Source organism: Populus alba, chromosome 7 (assembly GCF_005239225.2).
Source record: "Populus alba chromosome 7, ASM523922v2, whole genome shotgun sequence".
Taxonomy (NCBI): Eukaryota; Viridiplantae; Streptophyta; class Magnoliopsida; order Malpighiales; family Salicaceae; genus Populus; species Populus alba.
The window spans coordinates 10,861,892-10,874,130 of NC_133290.1; the positions used below are offsets into that span (position 1 = coordinate 10,861,892).

The window sequence follows — 12,239 nt, forward strand, 5'->3', positions numbered from 1 at the left end:
AGAAAGAGTGGAAAAAGAACGAGACATTTTGGATTCAATAGAGTAGAGGCTATAGACAAACCTGGTTGCAAAAGCTTAAATCCTCTGAATAAGCTACCTTGAATTTGTAGCCCTCGACCTTTGCACTCTCTCATGCTTGTTTGTCTATAACTTGCAATCAAACAGTAAACAAAGTTAGAAATAAATAAATTATAGCAACATATAGATTCAAAAGAGAAACAATAAAGGGATTAGCTGTTGTATTAAAATAAACAATTGAAAGAGAGATAGAGAGAGGAGGGAGGAGGGAGAGAGAGATTTGACTTGAGAGAGAGTTTACCATTAGGGTTTTGATTTTTTTAAGGGTCGATTGACAGGGGATTGACAGGGGTATGATGGAGATTTGTTGAAATCAAGTTGGGGCTTTTGGTTATAAGAATAAGATGAAGGGATTGGTAGCTCTAGTTTGTTAAAACAATGACTTAAGGAGATTGTTGCTTAGGTTTAGGCTGAGAGACAAATGACAGAATGATGAGAGAAAAAAATGAAGAGACAGAGAAAGTATTTATACGAAGTAGGCTGCATAGGATATATGGGTTAGGTTGGGTTAACCAGGTTTAAAAATTCATTACTCACCACCTGATTGTAATATTTATTTATTAGGTTTTTTTTATCCATTATCATTTATAATATTCACATTATTTGATTTTGATGAGTTCAGTCACATTAGATAATGCAAATATTACATATAAGTTGGTCATTTTAAACACCCATGAGTAAAATACTACATGTCTAAATAAGTGAAAACCTTTGACAAATTAGGCTTTCTTAATTTCATTTGATTTCGTTAGACTATGTAAACCTAGTTGATGCTCTAAAGCCTTATTGCCTCGAAGAAAATTGAAAGAAAGGCCCAACTAACAAATTCTGAGCCAACAACTTTTAATCAGGTGTTAATACCATTTATGGGTGTTAAGAAAAACTAGCTCATATGTAATATTTATATCATGTTAAAGTTAGAAAATGTGAATATTGAGTAAAAAAATCTAAGAAATAGATATTAAAAATAGAGATTTTTGAAACCCGATGAACCCCACCTAACTCGTATAACATATATAGCTCATTTAAATATAAATACTTATTTTCTTTCTCTCTCTTTAATTTTCTCTCTCGCATCATTTTCTCATCTCTCTCTCAACTTGTGCACCCTATACCTAGGTGGTAACCTTCTAGGACCACCATTTTAACAAACTAAAGACAACTATCCCCTTCTCATCATACCCCTGTCAATCGAACCTTCAAAAAATAAAAAATCAAAACCCCAGCTATAAACTTTCTCTCACTATGAATTTTTTATTTTAACACAACATGTGATCCCTTTATAACATATATTCACCTATGTCAAGAATAAATTTTTTACCCTAATAAAAAAACATATCTTAACCATAAAAAAAATATTTCATAAAAAATATTTAAAAAAATAAAAAAGAAAAGAAAATAGAAAAAAAATACAATTAGGGATGGAATTGTAAAGAAATTGTGAGACTTAATTAATTTTAATGCGATGAAATTGAAAATTAAAAATTGAGAAAAAAAGGTTAAACTAGTGAAAAAATAAAATAAAATAATGACAAAGATTAAAATGGAAATGCAGCAAACTTGTGAGACTTAATTAAAAAAATAGAACTTTCACTAATTACAAATGGTGTTGTTTTGAGTGTGTCTGTGTGTAAGAAACAATGTTGTTTTTGTGCATGAATACATAACAAGCTTCCTTCATGTTCATGGCAACCGTGCAATATTTTGTTTTTTTCATGGGTTTTAGTTGAATTTTGTCATTTTTTCCTCTCTCCCATGTATTATAGAAATGTCAAACAACACATCATCCCCCTTCCCTACATATGTACTATATTCTCAGCAAAAAAAGAAAACTGTGACTATAAAACCGCAACAAACAAAGAGGCCAATCCAACCATGCTTGGCCAACCTGTACAACCATGGTGGAGGCTTGAGATTTGATCAAGGGAACCAATGGAGATGATCATTCCACCAAGAAAAGTTCTAGGAGTTTTATCATTGCCTAAAGGGGTAAAGCAAGAAATAAAAGGAGCCAAACTTAGAGAGATGAAATGTCAAGATAAAGAGAAGAAATACAAGAGTTTTAAACTAAAAACAAGGTGCTATAAGCCAATATGTAGGACATGATAAAGAAGAAGAAGAAGAAGATGAAGAAGAAGAGGAAAAAAAAAAAAAGAGAAACAAAATAGAGAGGGAGAAGAAGTAGTTAGTTTTTCACGCCATAAATGAGTTTGGTTTGAACTAGCTAGTAGTAGAGGGGAGAGAAGGAGAGGAGTAAAAAAAAAAAAAAAAAAAAACAAAGAAGAAGACACCAAATAGATAGAGAAAAAAAAAAGAGTTAGAATTGACCACTCTCCTTTCTAGTTTTCTTTTTCCCGTTACTTTTTGCATGTAAGTTACTATTCACACATGAAAATAATGCATATTACAATATTCCTGCATGGTCACTATTTACCTATGCATTTTTATTTTATTTTTAATTGCTTCATGTTGATGTTAACTTCATTTGGTAAAATTGTGCATTCACTTTTTTGCGCTTGTATGTGTAAATATTTAGTTTTGAAAATGATAAAAAATAAAAAAAAAAACCGTAACAAGTTTTTTGTCAAGTTAAAATCAAGTTTATGATAAAGCTTAGCTTTTAACAATAAGGTCAACATGTTTTTTTAGTTTTTAGGGATCAATATAGAATTAGCAAAACATCTTTTAAACTTAAAACGAGTTTAATAATATGCTAACAAGTTTTTTGCCATGTTTGCATAAGGTTTTGAAACTTGAATTTTAACGATTAGATTGATGTGTCTCTCAATTTTATAGATTGATAAGTTTGGAAAATAATTAGGATAGTACAAGGATACATACAAAGATTTAAAAAAAAAACATATTGCTAAGGTAGTTTTTCTATGAAAAAGATACAATAACTGTGATTTTTATCTTTCTTTATACTTACTTAAATTTCTTGAACTAATTTATATTTTAGAATTCTTAGTCTCTTTTAAAACATATGACTAGAGATGATTCACTATTCTAAAGCATAATCAAAATCAATGGTAAAAAAGTTACTTTTGAAGACAACTAAAAACAAAAAATCATTTGAGTTGGGAATATTAAAGGTAAGTTTATACTGACCAAATGAAACTTATAATCATCCTAGGTTTTATTAACATTAAAATGAGATGATCAAGCTGATAATAAAAAATACTTGAAAGGATATTAATTTAATTTTTTTAAAATATTTTTTTTTGTTTTTACAATAATAAAAAAATTAGTTGATGTATTTTTTTATATTGAAGATTGGAATGTAAATGCCATTACTATAGAAATTAAAATGATTATATGAAGGACTTGATGTAGAAATATCATCGCAGTGGACAGCTGTAGATAATTTGAGGAATCTGCTCTAAAGAATTATTCTAATATATAGTTGAACATTATTATTTTTTTTTTCAATATGAAGATAGTGGTTTTCTACTAAAATGCTATACATATTTTAAAATAAAGTTCAATTATACAATTATTTTCCTGATTGACTTTTATTTGTATCAATTAATGAGATAAAATCAATTCCTACATGGAGCCTGATTTGAGAATTTAGGAGAGTTTTGTTTTATCTTTTAAATTTTTGAAATGACCATCTATTGCTTAAAAATCGTCTTAAATTGTTGTTATCCAAAGAAAATTACTTAAACACCATATGTTTTGAGCATGGAAATATTTTTTTGCTTTATATTTTAAAAAATTATGTTTTATATCCTAGGTCAATGCCAACTTAAATTTTTAGTGAAAACATAAAAATATCCATCTCTTGGTTTTTATTTTTTTATCCAAATTTCTATCTCTTTTTCCTTTTTATCCCATTTTTATACTTTTGTATCTTTCTCCTCCCTCCTTCCTTCTCTCTCTATATTGCCTGACTAAACCAGGTAAATGAAACCACACCCATATGTTCCTCTCTCTTTACACCACCAACCCTACCACTTCCCTAATTAAATAATAAAGTGATGGATAATATGAAAGAAAATGAAAAAATTTCTACTACATACAGCACATAATATATATTAAGGAAATCAGCAACATTTTCACGGTATCAGAGCCTTCGATAGATTAACATCTTTTGATATGTTTCATGCTATTTTCTCATGGCCAAGACTTTCTCTTTTAATACCACGGTCCATATGGTTACCATTAAACTTCCAGCGACAAATTACTTGCTTCAGAAGAGCCAACTTACTCCTCTTATTTACTGTCAAAACCTTTTTAATTTCATTAATGGATCTCTGCCAAAACCTACCAAACCATTGAAGGATCTTTGTCAAGAACAAATCTGAAATTCCTGAAATTGAAAGCTAAAGACCAATAAATTTTGAGTTTCATTCTCCCTTCCCTCTCTGAAGAAGCCATAGTTGTCACAATAAGCTTTACTATCTTCTATAATGTTTGTTTGGCTCTTGAGCGTGTCTTCAACCATGGACTTCTATAATGTTTGGTTGGCTCTTGAGCGTGTCTTCAACCATGGATTAAAGACTCATGAAATACATCTCAAAGATGAGTTGCAACTGATGAAGAAAGGATCTCGAATAGTTACAATATTTTCCTAAGATTTCAAAACCCATTGTGATCAGTTTGTTGGCCATTGGACGTCTTGTGGATGAAACTGAGAAATCCCATTGATTTCTCTATGGCCTTGGCACTGAGTTTTCTGGTTTCCCCCTCCATGCAGTGGCGTTTTTCTCGCTGCCTCCTTTCCATGATCCAGTTCCATTGGATGAGATTTATGACATTTTCCAAAAAATCATTGGAATCTAACTCTTTCTCTTCTACAACTTTATAGCAACACGTAACTCATCAAGTCATGGACATCGGTCCTAAAAAATGTCGCCCTCGCAGTGGTTCTCATGGCATATCAGGACATTATCTCACTAGTAATTAACAACAGTCATCACTCTACTCTTTCTAGTTGCAATTGACTTCCCTACAATTCAAAATGGCCAAATTTACAAAAACTAGTGTCACACTACTGATATGTACAAGAATCACTATAGTAGGTCATATCCTTCTACACACCTGATGAAGCTTTCCAAAGTTCTTGTTCCTGAACTGATGGTTTTTTCCCTTTCTGATTGGTATTTTGACACTAGTGCCTCTGCTCAGATGATACCAAATGCGACATCCCTGAACTATTCTGAACAATATGGTGGTAAATACAATGTTGTTAAAATGAGGCCTCCTTACTTATCACGCGCAATGGCTCTTCTCATTTTTTCTAATTTGCCTTCACTTGATGTTTTAGTCGTTCCTTGTCTCACCTAAAATTCATTATCCATCAGCAAGCAAACTTTTGATTTCCTTTTATAAAGTTATTTTTATTGATTCTTCCTTTGTTGTTCAGAATCGTATCACATGAAAGATGGTGGCAACTAAAAAAACATGATAGCGGCCTCTATGTAATAGAGCATGGCAATACTTCTTTTATTTATATCCTCGATAAAATATGCCTTTAAGGCATCCCATGATTTGTGACATGCATATCTTGGGCATGTCCATCATTATGTTATCTCTCTATTAAATAAAAAACGATAGCTTCATTTTCACATCAATACTACCCAATTCTTCCTTTTGTTCTACATATCTTCTTGTCAACAACCATAAGCTCCTGCTTTCAACAAATGCTAGTCGTTCTAATATTATTATTTGGGTCTTGTCATGTACACTTTGATATGTAGGGTCTTTCTCTAGTAAAAACCAATAATGAGTTTTTTCATACTACGTTTTCTTTATTGATGACCAGTTGAAGTTAAGGGAGAAGACATGTTTGGAATATATTTCTGGAGGTTGTGATTGAATGAATCAGCCCTCCCCCTCATGTAATATATATATATAGGTTTAGGGTTGTACATAGTAACTAACCATGTAGTATACTACACATGATCAGAATCCTATATAAAGTAAATACATGATAAATATTAAATATACATAATAAACATTCCATAATATGCCCCCTCAAGCTGAAGGAGGAGAATCCATATGAAGCTTGGATCGAAAATAAGTGAAGGACGCATGAGGAAGAGGTTTGATAAGAACTTTAGCAAGCTGATCCTTGAAGGAGATGAACTGAACCTCAATGTCCTTTTTAGCAACTCGATCACGAACGAAGTGATAATCTACTTCAACATGCTTAGTGCGAGCATGAAAGATAGGATTGACAGACAAGTAGGTAGCACCCAAATTATCACACCAAAGGATAGTTGTAGGAGCAGAGGAGAAATGAAGATCAGATAACAGAGCCCGAATCCATAAAATCTCAGTAGTACCATCTGTAAGAGCCTTATATTCTGCTTCAGTCGATGAATGAGCCACTGTGCGTTTTTTTCTTCAGACTTCCAAGAAATAGGTGTTCGGCCAAGATATATCAAGTAGCCACTGGTGGGATTTTCTGTCATCAAGACTACCAACCCAATCAACATCCATAAAACCATGTAAGGAAAAAGAGGAACCTCGAGTGATGTGTAGACCATAAGATGACGTTCCTTGAAGATACCAGACAATTCTTTTGAGAAGGGACCAATGACCATCGGTAGACGAGTGCATAAACTGACATACTTTATTAACAGTATAACAAATATCCAGGCGAGTGAAAGTGAGATACTGCAAAGCACCAACAATCTGTCGGTACGAGTAGGATCAAAATACTGAGTATCCGAGGACAACAATAGCTTAGAAGAGGATGAAGCAAGCGTATCAACAACTTTACACGAAGACATACCCAGCTCTCTGAATGATATCGAGAGTAATATTTATGTTGTGAGAGCATAAGTCCCATGGCAGTCTTGGTGACTTCAATTCCCAAAAAATAATGCACAGAGCCTAAATCCCTGATTTTGAATTCTGAATTCAGTAAGGTAATCAAGTGACGCAGCAGAGTGGAATTGTTCCCAGTAGAAGAAGGTCATCCACATACACAAGCAAGTAAATGAGATCATAGCCATCAGAGTAAATAAATAGAGAAGGATCAGCATTAGAGGCACGAAAACCAAGAGAAATGAGATAATCACTGAGTCTGTATACCACGCCCGGGGAGCCTATTTTAAACCATAGATAGACTTATGCAGGTGACAAATATGAGATGGTAGAGTAGGGTGAGAAAAACCAGGTGGTTGCTCATATACACCTCTTCTAGAAGGATCCCATTCAAGAAAGCATTGTGAACATCAAGTTGATGAATAAACCACCCACGGGAACACATCAATGGTAAGTACTAACCTCACAGTTACAAGCTTAACAACGGACTGAAAGTCTCAGAATAGTATATTCCTTCTTTGAGTGAACCCTCTGGCAACAAGACGGGCTTTATACATGTCAATACTACCATCCGCTCGCCGCTTGATTTTATAGACCCAGCGACTACCAACAACATTCATAGAGGAATAATAAGGAACTAAAGTCAACGTACCATTTGATTGCAGAGCCCGAATCTCATCTTGTATAGCTTACTGCCATGCCGAGTGCTGAGTGGTGTCTTTAAACGTGAGGGGTTCATGCTCAGGAAATATAGAGCACATGGAAGCAGGGGACTGAGCAGAACGCACGGGAGAAGAGGACTGAGACACACTAAGATGCGCCTGTTTTGGTTGGCGTGGACGAAGTGTTATGTGGTGGCTACGAGAGGAGTTAATTGGTAGAAGGGATGGATTCTGAGAAACCTGCTGAAGATCAAAGTTAGATAAATCCACTACTAAATGCAAGCCAGGAGATAAGCCAGAGGAAGGACCCGATGTGAGACTACTAGGAGACCGAGATGGGGACACAACCGGAGAGGAGTCTACTGACAGTGGATCACCGTACCTAAAGAACAGAAACCATACTTGGAGAGTGATCAGTAGCATAATAAAGTGGAGATGAAGCAGAGGGATTGTTTACTCACCGGGACAGGGTGAAGGAGGTGAGGCAACAACCCTATAAGCAGTGTTGGAGAAAGTGGCAGAGATGGGGTAGATGGAGTGGTCATAAGTGTAGGAAAAAGAGTTAAGGCTGGGAGTGCTGTTTGTAGAGATGAAGAAGGCAAGGACGTTTGTCTGTTCAAAACATGCAAAGGGAAATGTATTTTCATGAAATTTAACATGCCGTGCAATATACATACGAGATGTTAACAAATCAAAATAACGATAACCCAAATGAGAGGAACTATAGCCAAGAAACACACACGGTGTTGACCAAAAATCTAGTTTATGTCGATTATAGGGACGAAGAAAAGGAAAACATAAACACCCAAAAATACGAGAAAAACTGTAATTAGGAGAAGATTTAAGCAAACGTTCAAAAGGGGTATAACCATTTAAAACAGCAGTAGGGATACAATTTATGAGATAAACAGCCGTGTCAAAAGCATAACTCCAAAATTTTAATGGAGCCTTACACTGACCAAGTAGCGTAAAGCCAGTTTCAACAATGTGACGATGACGACGCTCAACAGTACCATTTTGTTCATGTGTGTGGGACAGATTAAACGATGATGGATTCCAATGGTTTTAAAATATGTGTTTAATTTCCTATATTCACCACCCCAATCTGTTTGAACGAATTTAATTTTGGTGTCGAATTTTCGTTCAACAAGGGCTTGAAATTGAAGAAAAATTTTAAACACGTCAGATTTAGCTGCTAAAGGAAAGAACCAGACATACTTAGTATAGGCATCCATAAAAATCACAAAATACCGATAACCGTCAGTAGATAACATAGGAGAAGGTCCCCAAACATCATTGAAAACAAGCTCAAGAGGAGCACAAGTTTTATGACCAGTAAAGCCTAACGACAGACGCGATGCTTTGCCTAAAGGACAAGATGAACAACTAAAATTAAACACTCTTGAAGTACATGCAACTTTATTATTTGATACTAGAGACCCTAAAATACGAGAGCTAGGATGCCCAAGGTGACGATGCCAAACATCAGCAGTGGAGGACACAAATGTAGATAGGAAAGCTTCAGGTATGGATGTTGCAGAAGACTCGGATAATACATATAGACCATCCCTACTCTGACCGGAAAAGAGCACCTCCTTGGTTATTAGATCCTTAACATAAAACACAGATGAATGAAATTCAAAAAATACATTATTCTCAATGCAAAATTTATGAACATACAATAATGGTTTTTTAATATGTGGGACATGCAGAACATTTGATAGGGTAAAAGTGTGTTTGGGAGTATAAAGTTTAGAATGAGCAATATATGATATAACAAGTCCATTACCATCCCCGACATGCAATTGATCACTACCAGTATAGGGCTCTGAACTCGTCATACTGGAAAGGTCCGGTGTCACATGTTGATTAGCACTCGTATTAGGAAACCGACCTGCAAAGGTGAGCTGAGAATTTTGAAATGCCAAGTTAGCGGTAGCCTGTAGATGCTGTGAAGTGAATTGAGAGCAGTATTTTGCTGAATGCCCAAAATCATAACACAATTGACATTTCGAAAACTATTATTGGATCCACAAGAGTGTCGCTGCCAACTAGTCCTAGACTCGCGAGAACCTTGCTGAAAACCGAACCCAGATGTTTACTGCCATCCAGATCCAGAGGTGTCATGGGTTCCACTACGGTAACCTCTCCATCCATCTCGGTGACGCCCACGCCCACGATAGGAATGGTCAGAAGACCCACCGAAACCACTACGCTGGGCTAAGAATGCTGAAGCCGTGGGATGTGAAGGTGTGGGCAGCAGAGGTGCTGTCATAGGGGAGCCAAGAGTGGATTGAAGGGAGCTCTTATTAAGGTATTCATGAGTGAGCAAGTAACTATGAAGATCAGAGTATGATAAAGGGTCTGCCCGTGTAGACAAACTGGTCACTAAATCTTTGAAATCACTGGGTAAGCCCCGAAATACATAAAGATTAAAATCTTCTAAGAAAAGAGGCTGACCAACGGCAACCAACTCATCAAATAGGACCTTAGCTCGCTGCAAATAAATGTTAGCTGAATCATCCCCCTGACGCAAATCCTGAAAGGAACCATGTAATTGCATAATCCTTGAATGTGACGGGGAGGCAAAAGATTTTTCAAGTGTCTGCCAGATGCTATAAGATGTGTGACAGTCAACCACAAGATGTAGAATTTCAGTAGATAAAGAAGAGAGGAGAGCACTCATAATTAATTGGTCTTGTTGCTTCCATGAAAGGAAGAATGAATTGATAGCAGGAGCTGCTGTCTCGGTGGTAGCAACATAGAGTGCAGGACAAGGATAAGACCCGTCAACAAAAGCATACACACCCTGACCCAACAAATATGGTTTCATTTGCATTCTCCAGTATAGGTAGTTATTGTTGGTCAATTTCAAGGAGATAACCTGATGAGTATTTGAGAGAGGGACTACCGCAGCACCATGAAGATGTGTTGTGGGAACAATTGATGCAGCAGAACGAAGTCCGGAATGTGTCAAAATAGTTAGTGCAGAGGAAGGTATTGCTGCCATTGTTAGAGGAAAACTACATCCAAGTGAATGAACAGATGATGGCGTAAAAAATCCAGGTGGAGGTGTCATTGAAAAACCTGACGTAGATTGCAATGTTGGAGAATTTGCAGGAAGAGCAGATTGCGTGTTTGTTGTGAGAGTAGCAGCAGATTGGAGAGGAGCAGATTGAAGTGCAGTAGGATCCATGATTGAGGAGTGCTAGCTGGTTGTAAATACTGCAGAAAAAACAGAACACTAGAAACAGAACACTAAAAGGAGAAGGGGAGGCGCGGGTTGTAGATGAAAAATATATTGCTCTGATACCAAGTTGAAGTTAAGGGAGAAGACGTGTTTGGAGTATATTCTGGAGGCTGTGATTGAATGAATCAGCCCTCCCTCATGTAATATATATATATATATATATATATATATATATATATATATATTATATATATATATATATATATAGGTTTAGGGTTGTACATAGTACTAACCATGTAATATACTACACATGATCAGAATCCTATATAAAGTAAATACATGATAAATATAAATATACATAATAAACATTCCATAATAATGACCCATTCTTGGTTCACATGGCTTCACCTATGAAGTTAAAATTTGATTTTCTATGCCATTTTCCATTAATTTCATAAATTTGTTAAAAATAAATTCTCTTGTCGAATTAAAACTTTACAAAGTAACAATGGTGATGAGTTTTGTAGCTTACAATTTCAGCCTCATCTTCACTCTTCAGGAATCCTAAAATGACATGCTTAACATAAGCATGGTCACCTCACTGAAATGGGTTTTGCTCTCTTATTTCATCCATGTTTCCCCTCTTGTTATTGGGTTGACGCCTTTAAACTTACATCATTAACCGGTTGCCTATACCATTTCTTGGCGACATTTCTCCTTTCAAAATACTATATGGTAAGGCTTCTCAGTTTATCACTTTTCATCCTTTCTTTTGTCGACATTTCTCCTTTCAAAATACAATTTCTTGTGTGCCTATGCTCCCTATAAATTTTCTCAATGTAGCATTCTTTTTTTCTTTTTTTTGTGGATATAGTCCTTCCTATAATGTTTTTTAGTTTTGGATCCAACTACCATAAAAATGTATACTACTCACCATGCTCGCTTTGATGAAAACAATTTCCCTCTTTACCAACTCTCTAATTTAACCCATCACTATACTAGACTATTCCACCTTTCATTCACCCACGCAGGTTAACTCTTTTTCCTTGCCTATTGCCTTTTTCCCATCCAACATTCTTCCTCATTCTATTGTCCAAGCAACATCAACTCCCTATTGTTTCTGTGTTGATCAGTTTGCTAGGCGTATGTAGGTTTCCTATATTGAATCCACGACTGTGTTGATCGATTTGCTTTTGCAGAACTCGTACCACCTGTCACTCTTTCCACCCATCTAATGGTCACCCATGCCAAAACAGGTGTCTTTAGGCCACGCAATCTTGCCTATCTCAGTCACCATATTTTTTGTCTCATTCATGCCTTGATATGCTCCTCAACACCTCGTGGTTTCAAGTCTGCTACTAAGAATCTTGTTTGGCTTGTAGCTATGGATGATAAGATTAAAGTACTTCATAACAACCACACATGGGATTTGGTTCCACAACCTCAGAACACCAATGCTATGGGATCCAAGTAGGTTTTCAAAACTAAATACCACTTTGATGGCTCTATGAAATGTCTTAATGGTGTTCTTA

General features: G+C 35.5%; 1 protein-coding gene across 1 annotated transcript; it reads right to left on the reverse strand.

Annotated features, from left to right (window-relative positions):
* Positions 1-6,057: 6,057 nt before the first annotated feature.
* Positions 6,058-10,713, reverse strand: LOC140955770 (uncharacterized). The gene is made up of 9 exons (XM_073410334.1): positions 9,663-10,713; positions 9,296-9,495; positions 8,968-9,127; positions 8,736-8,883; positions 7,549-7,899; positions 7,384-7,458; positions 7,016-7,114; positions 6,511-6,828; positions 6,058-6,427 (listed from the first exon to the last, which is right to left on the reverse strand). The coding sequence occupies exons 1-9, from the start codon at positions 10,711-10,713 to the stop codon at positions 6,058-6,060; spliced, it is 2,772 nt and encodes a 923-aa protein (XP_073266435.1).
* Positions 10,714-12,239: the final 1,526 nt, after the last annotated feature.

Bases quoted from the DNA above. Each gene is read 5' to 3' on its own strand.
- LOC140955770 (XM_073410334.1), bottom strand. From the start codon at position 10,713: ATGGATCCTACTGCACTTCAATCTGCTCCTCTCCAATCTGCTGCTACT. The intron at 9,128-9,295 runs GTTATATCATAT...TTTTATGTTAAG, and splicing joins TCGGGGATGGTAATGGACTT to GATCTAATAACCAAGGAGGT. The intron at 6,829-7,015 runs GTATGTGGATGA...GATATCATTCAG, and splicing joins GATCTCATTTACTTGCTTGT to AGAGCTGGGTATGTCTTCGT.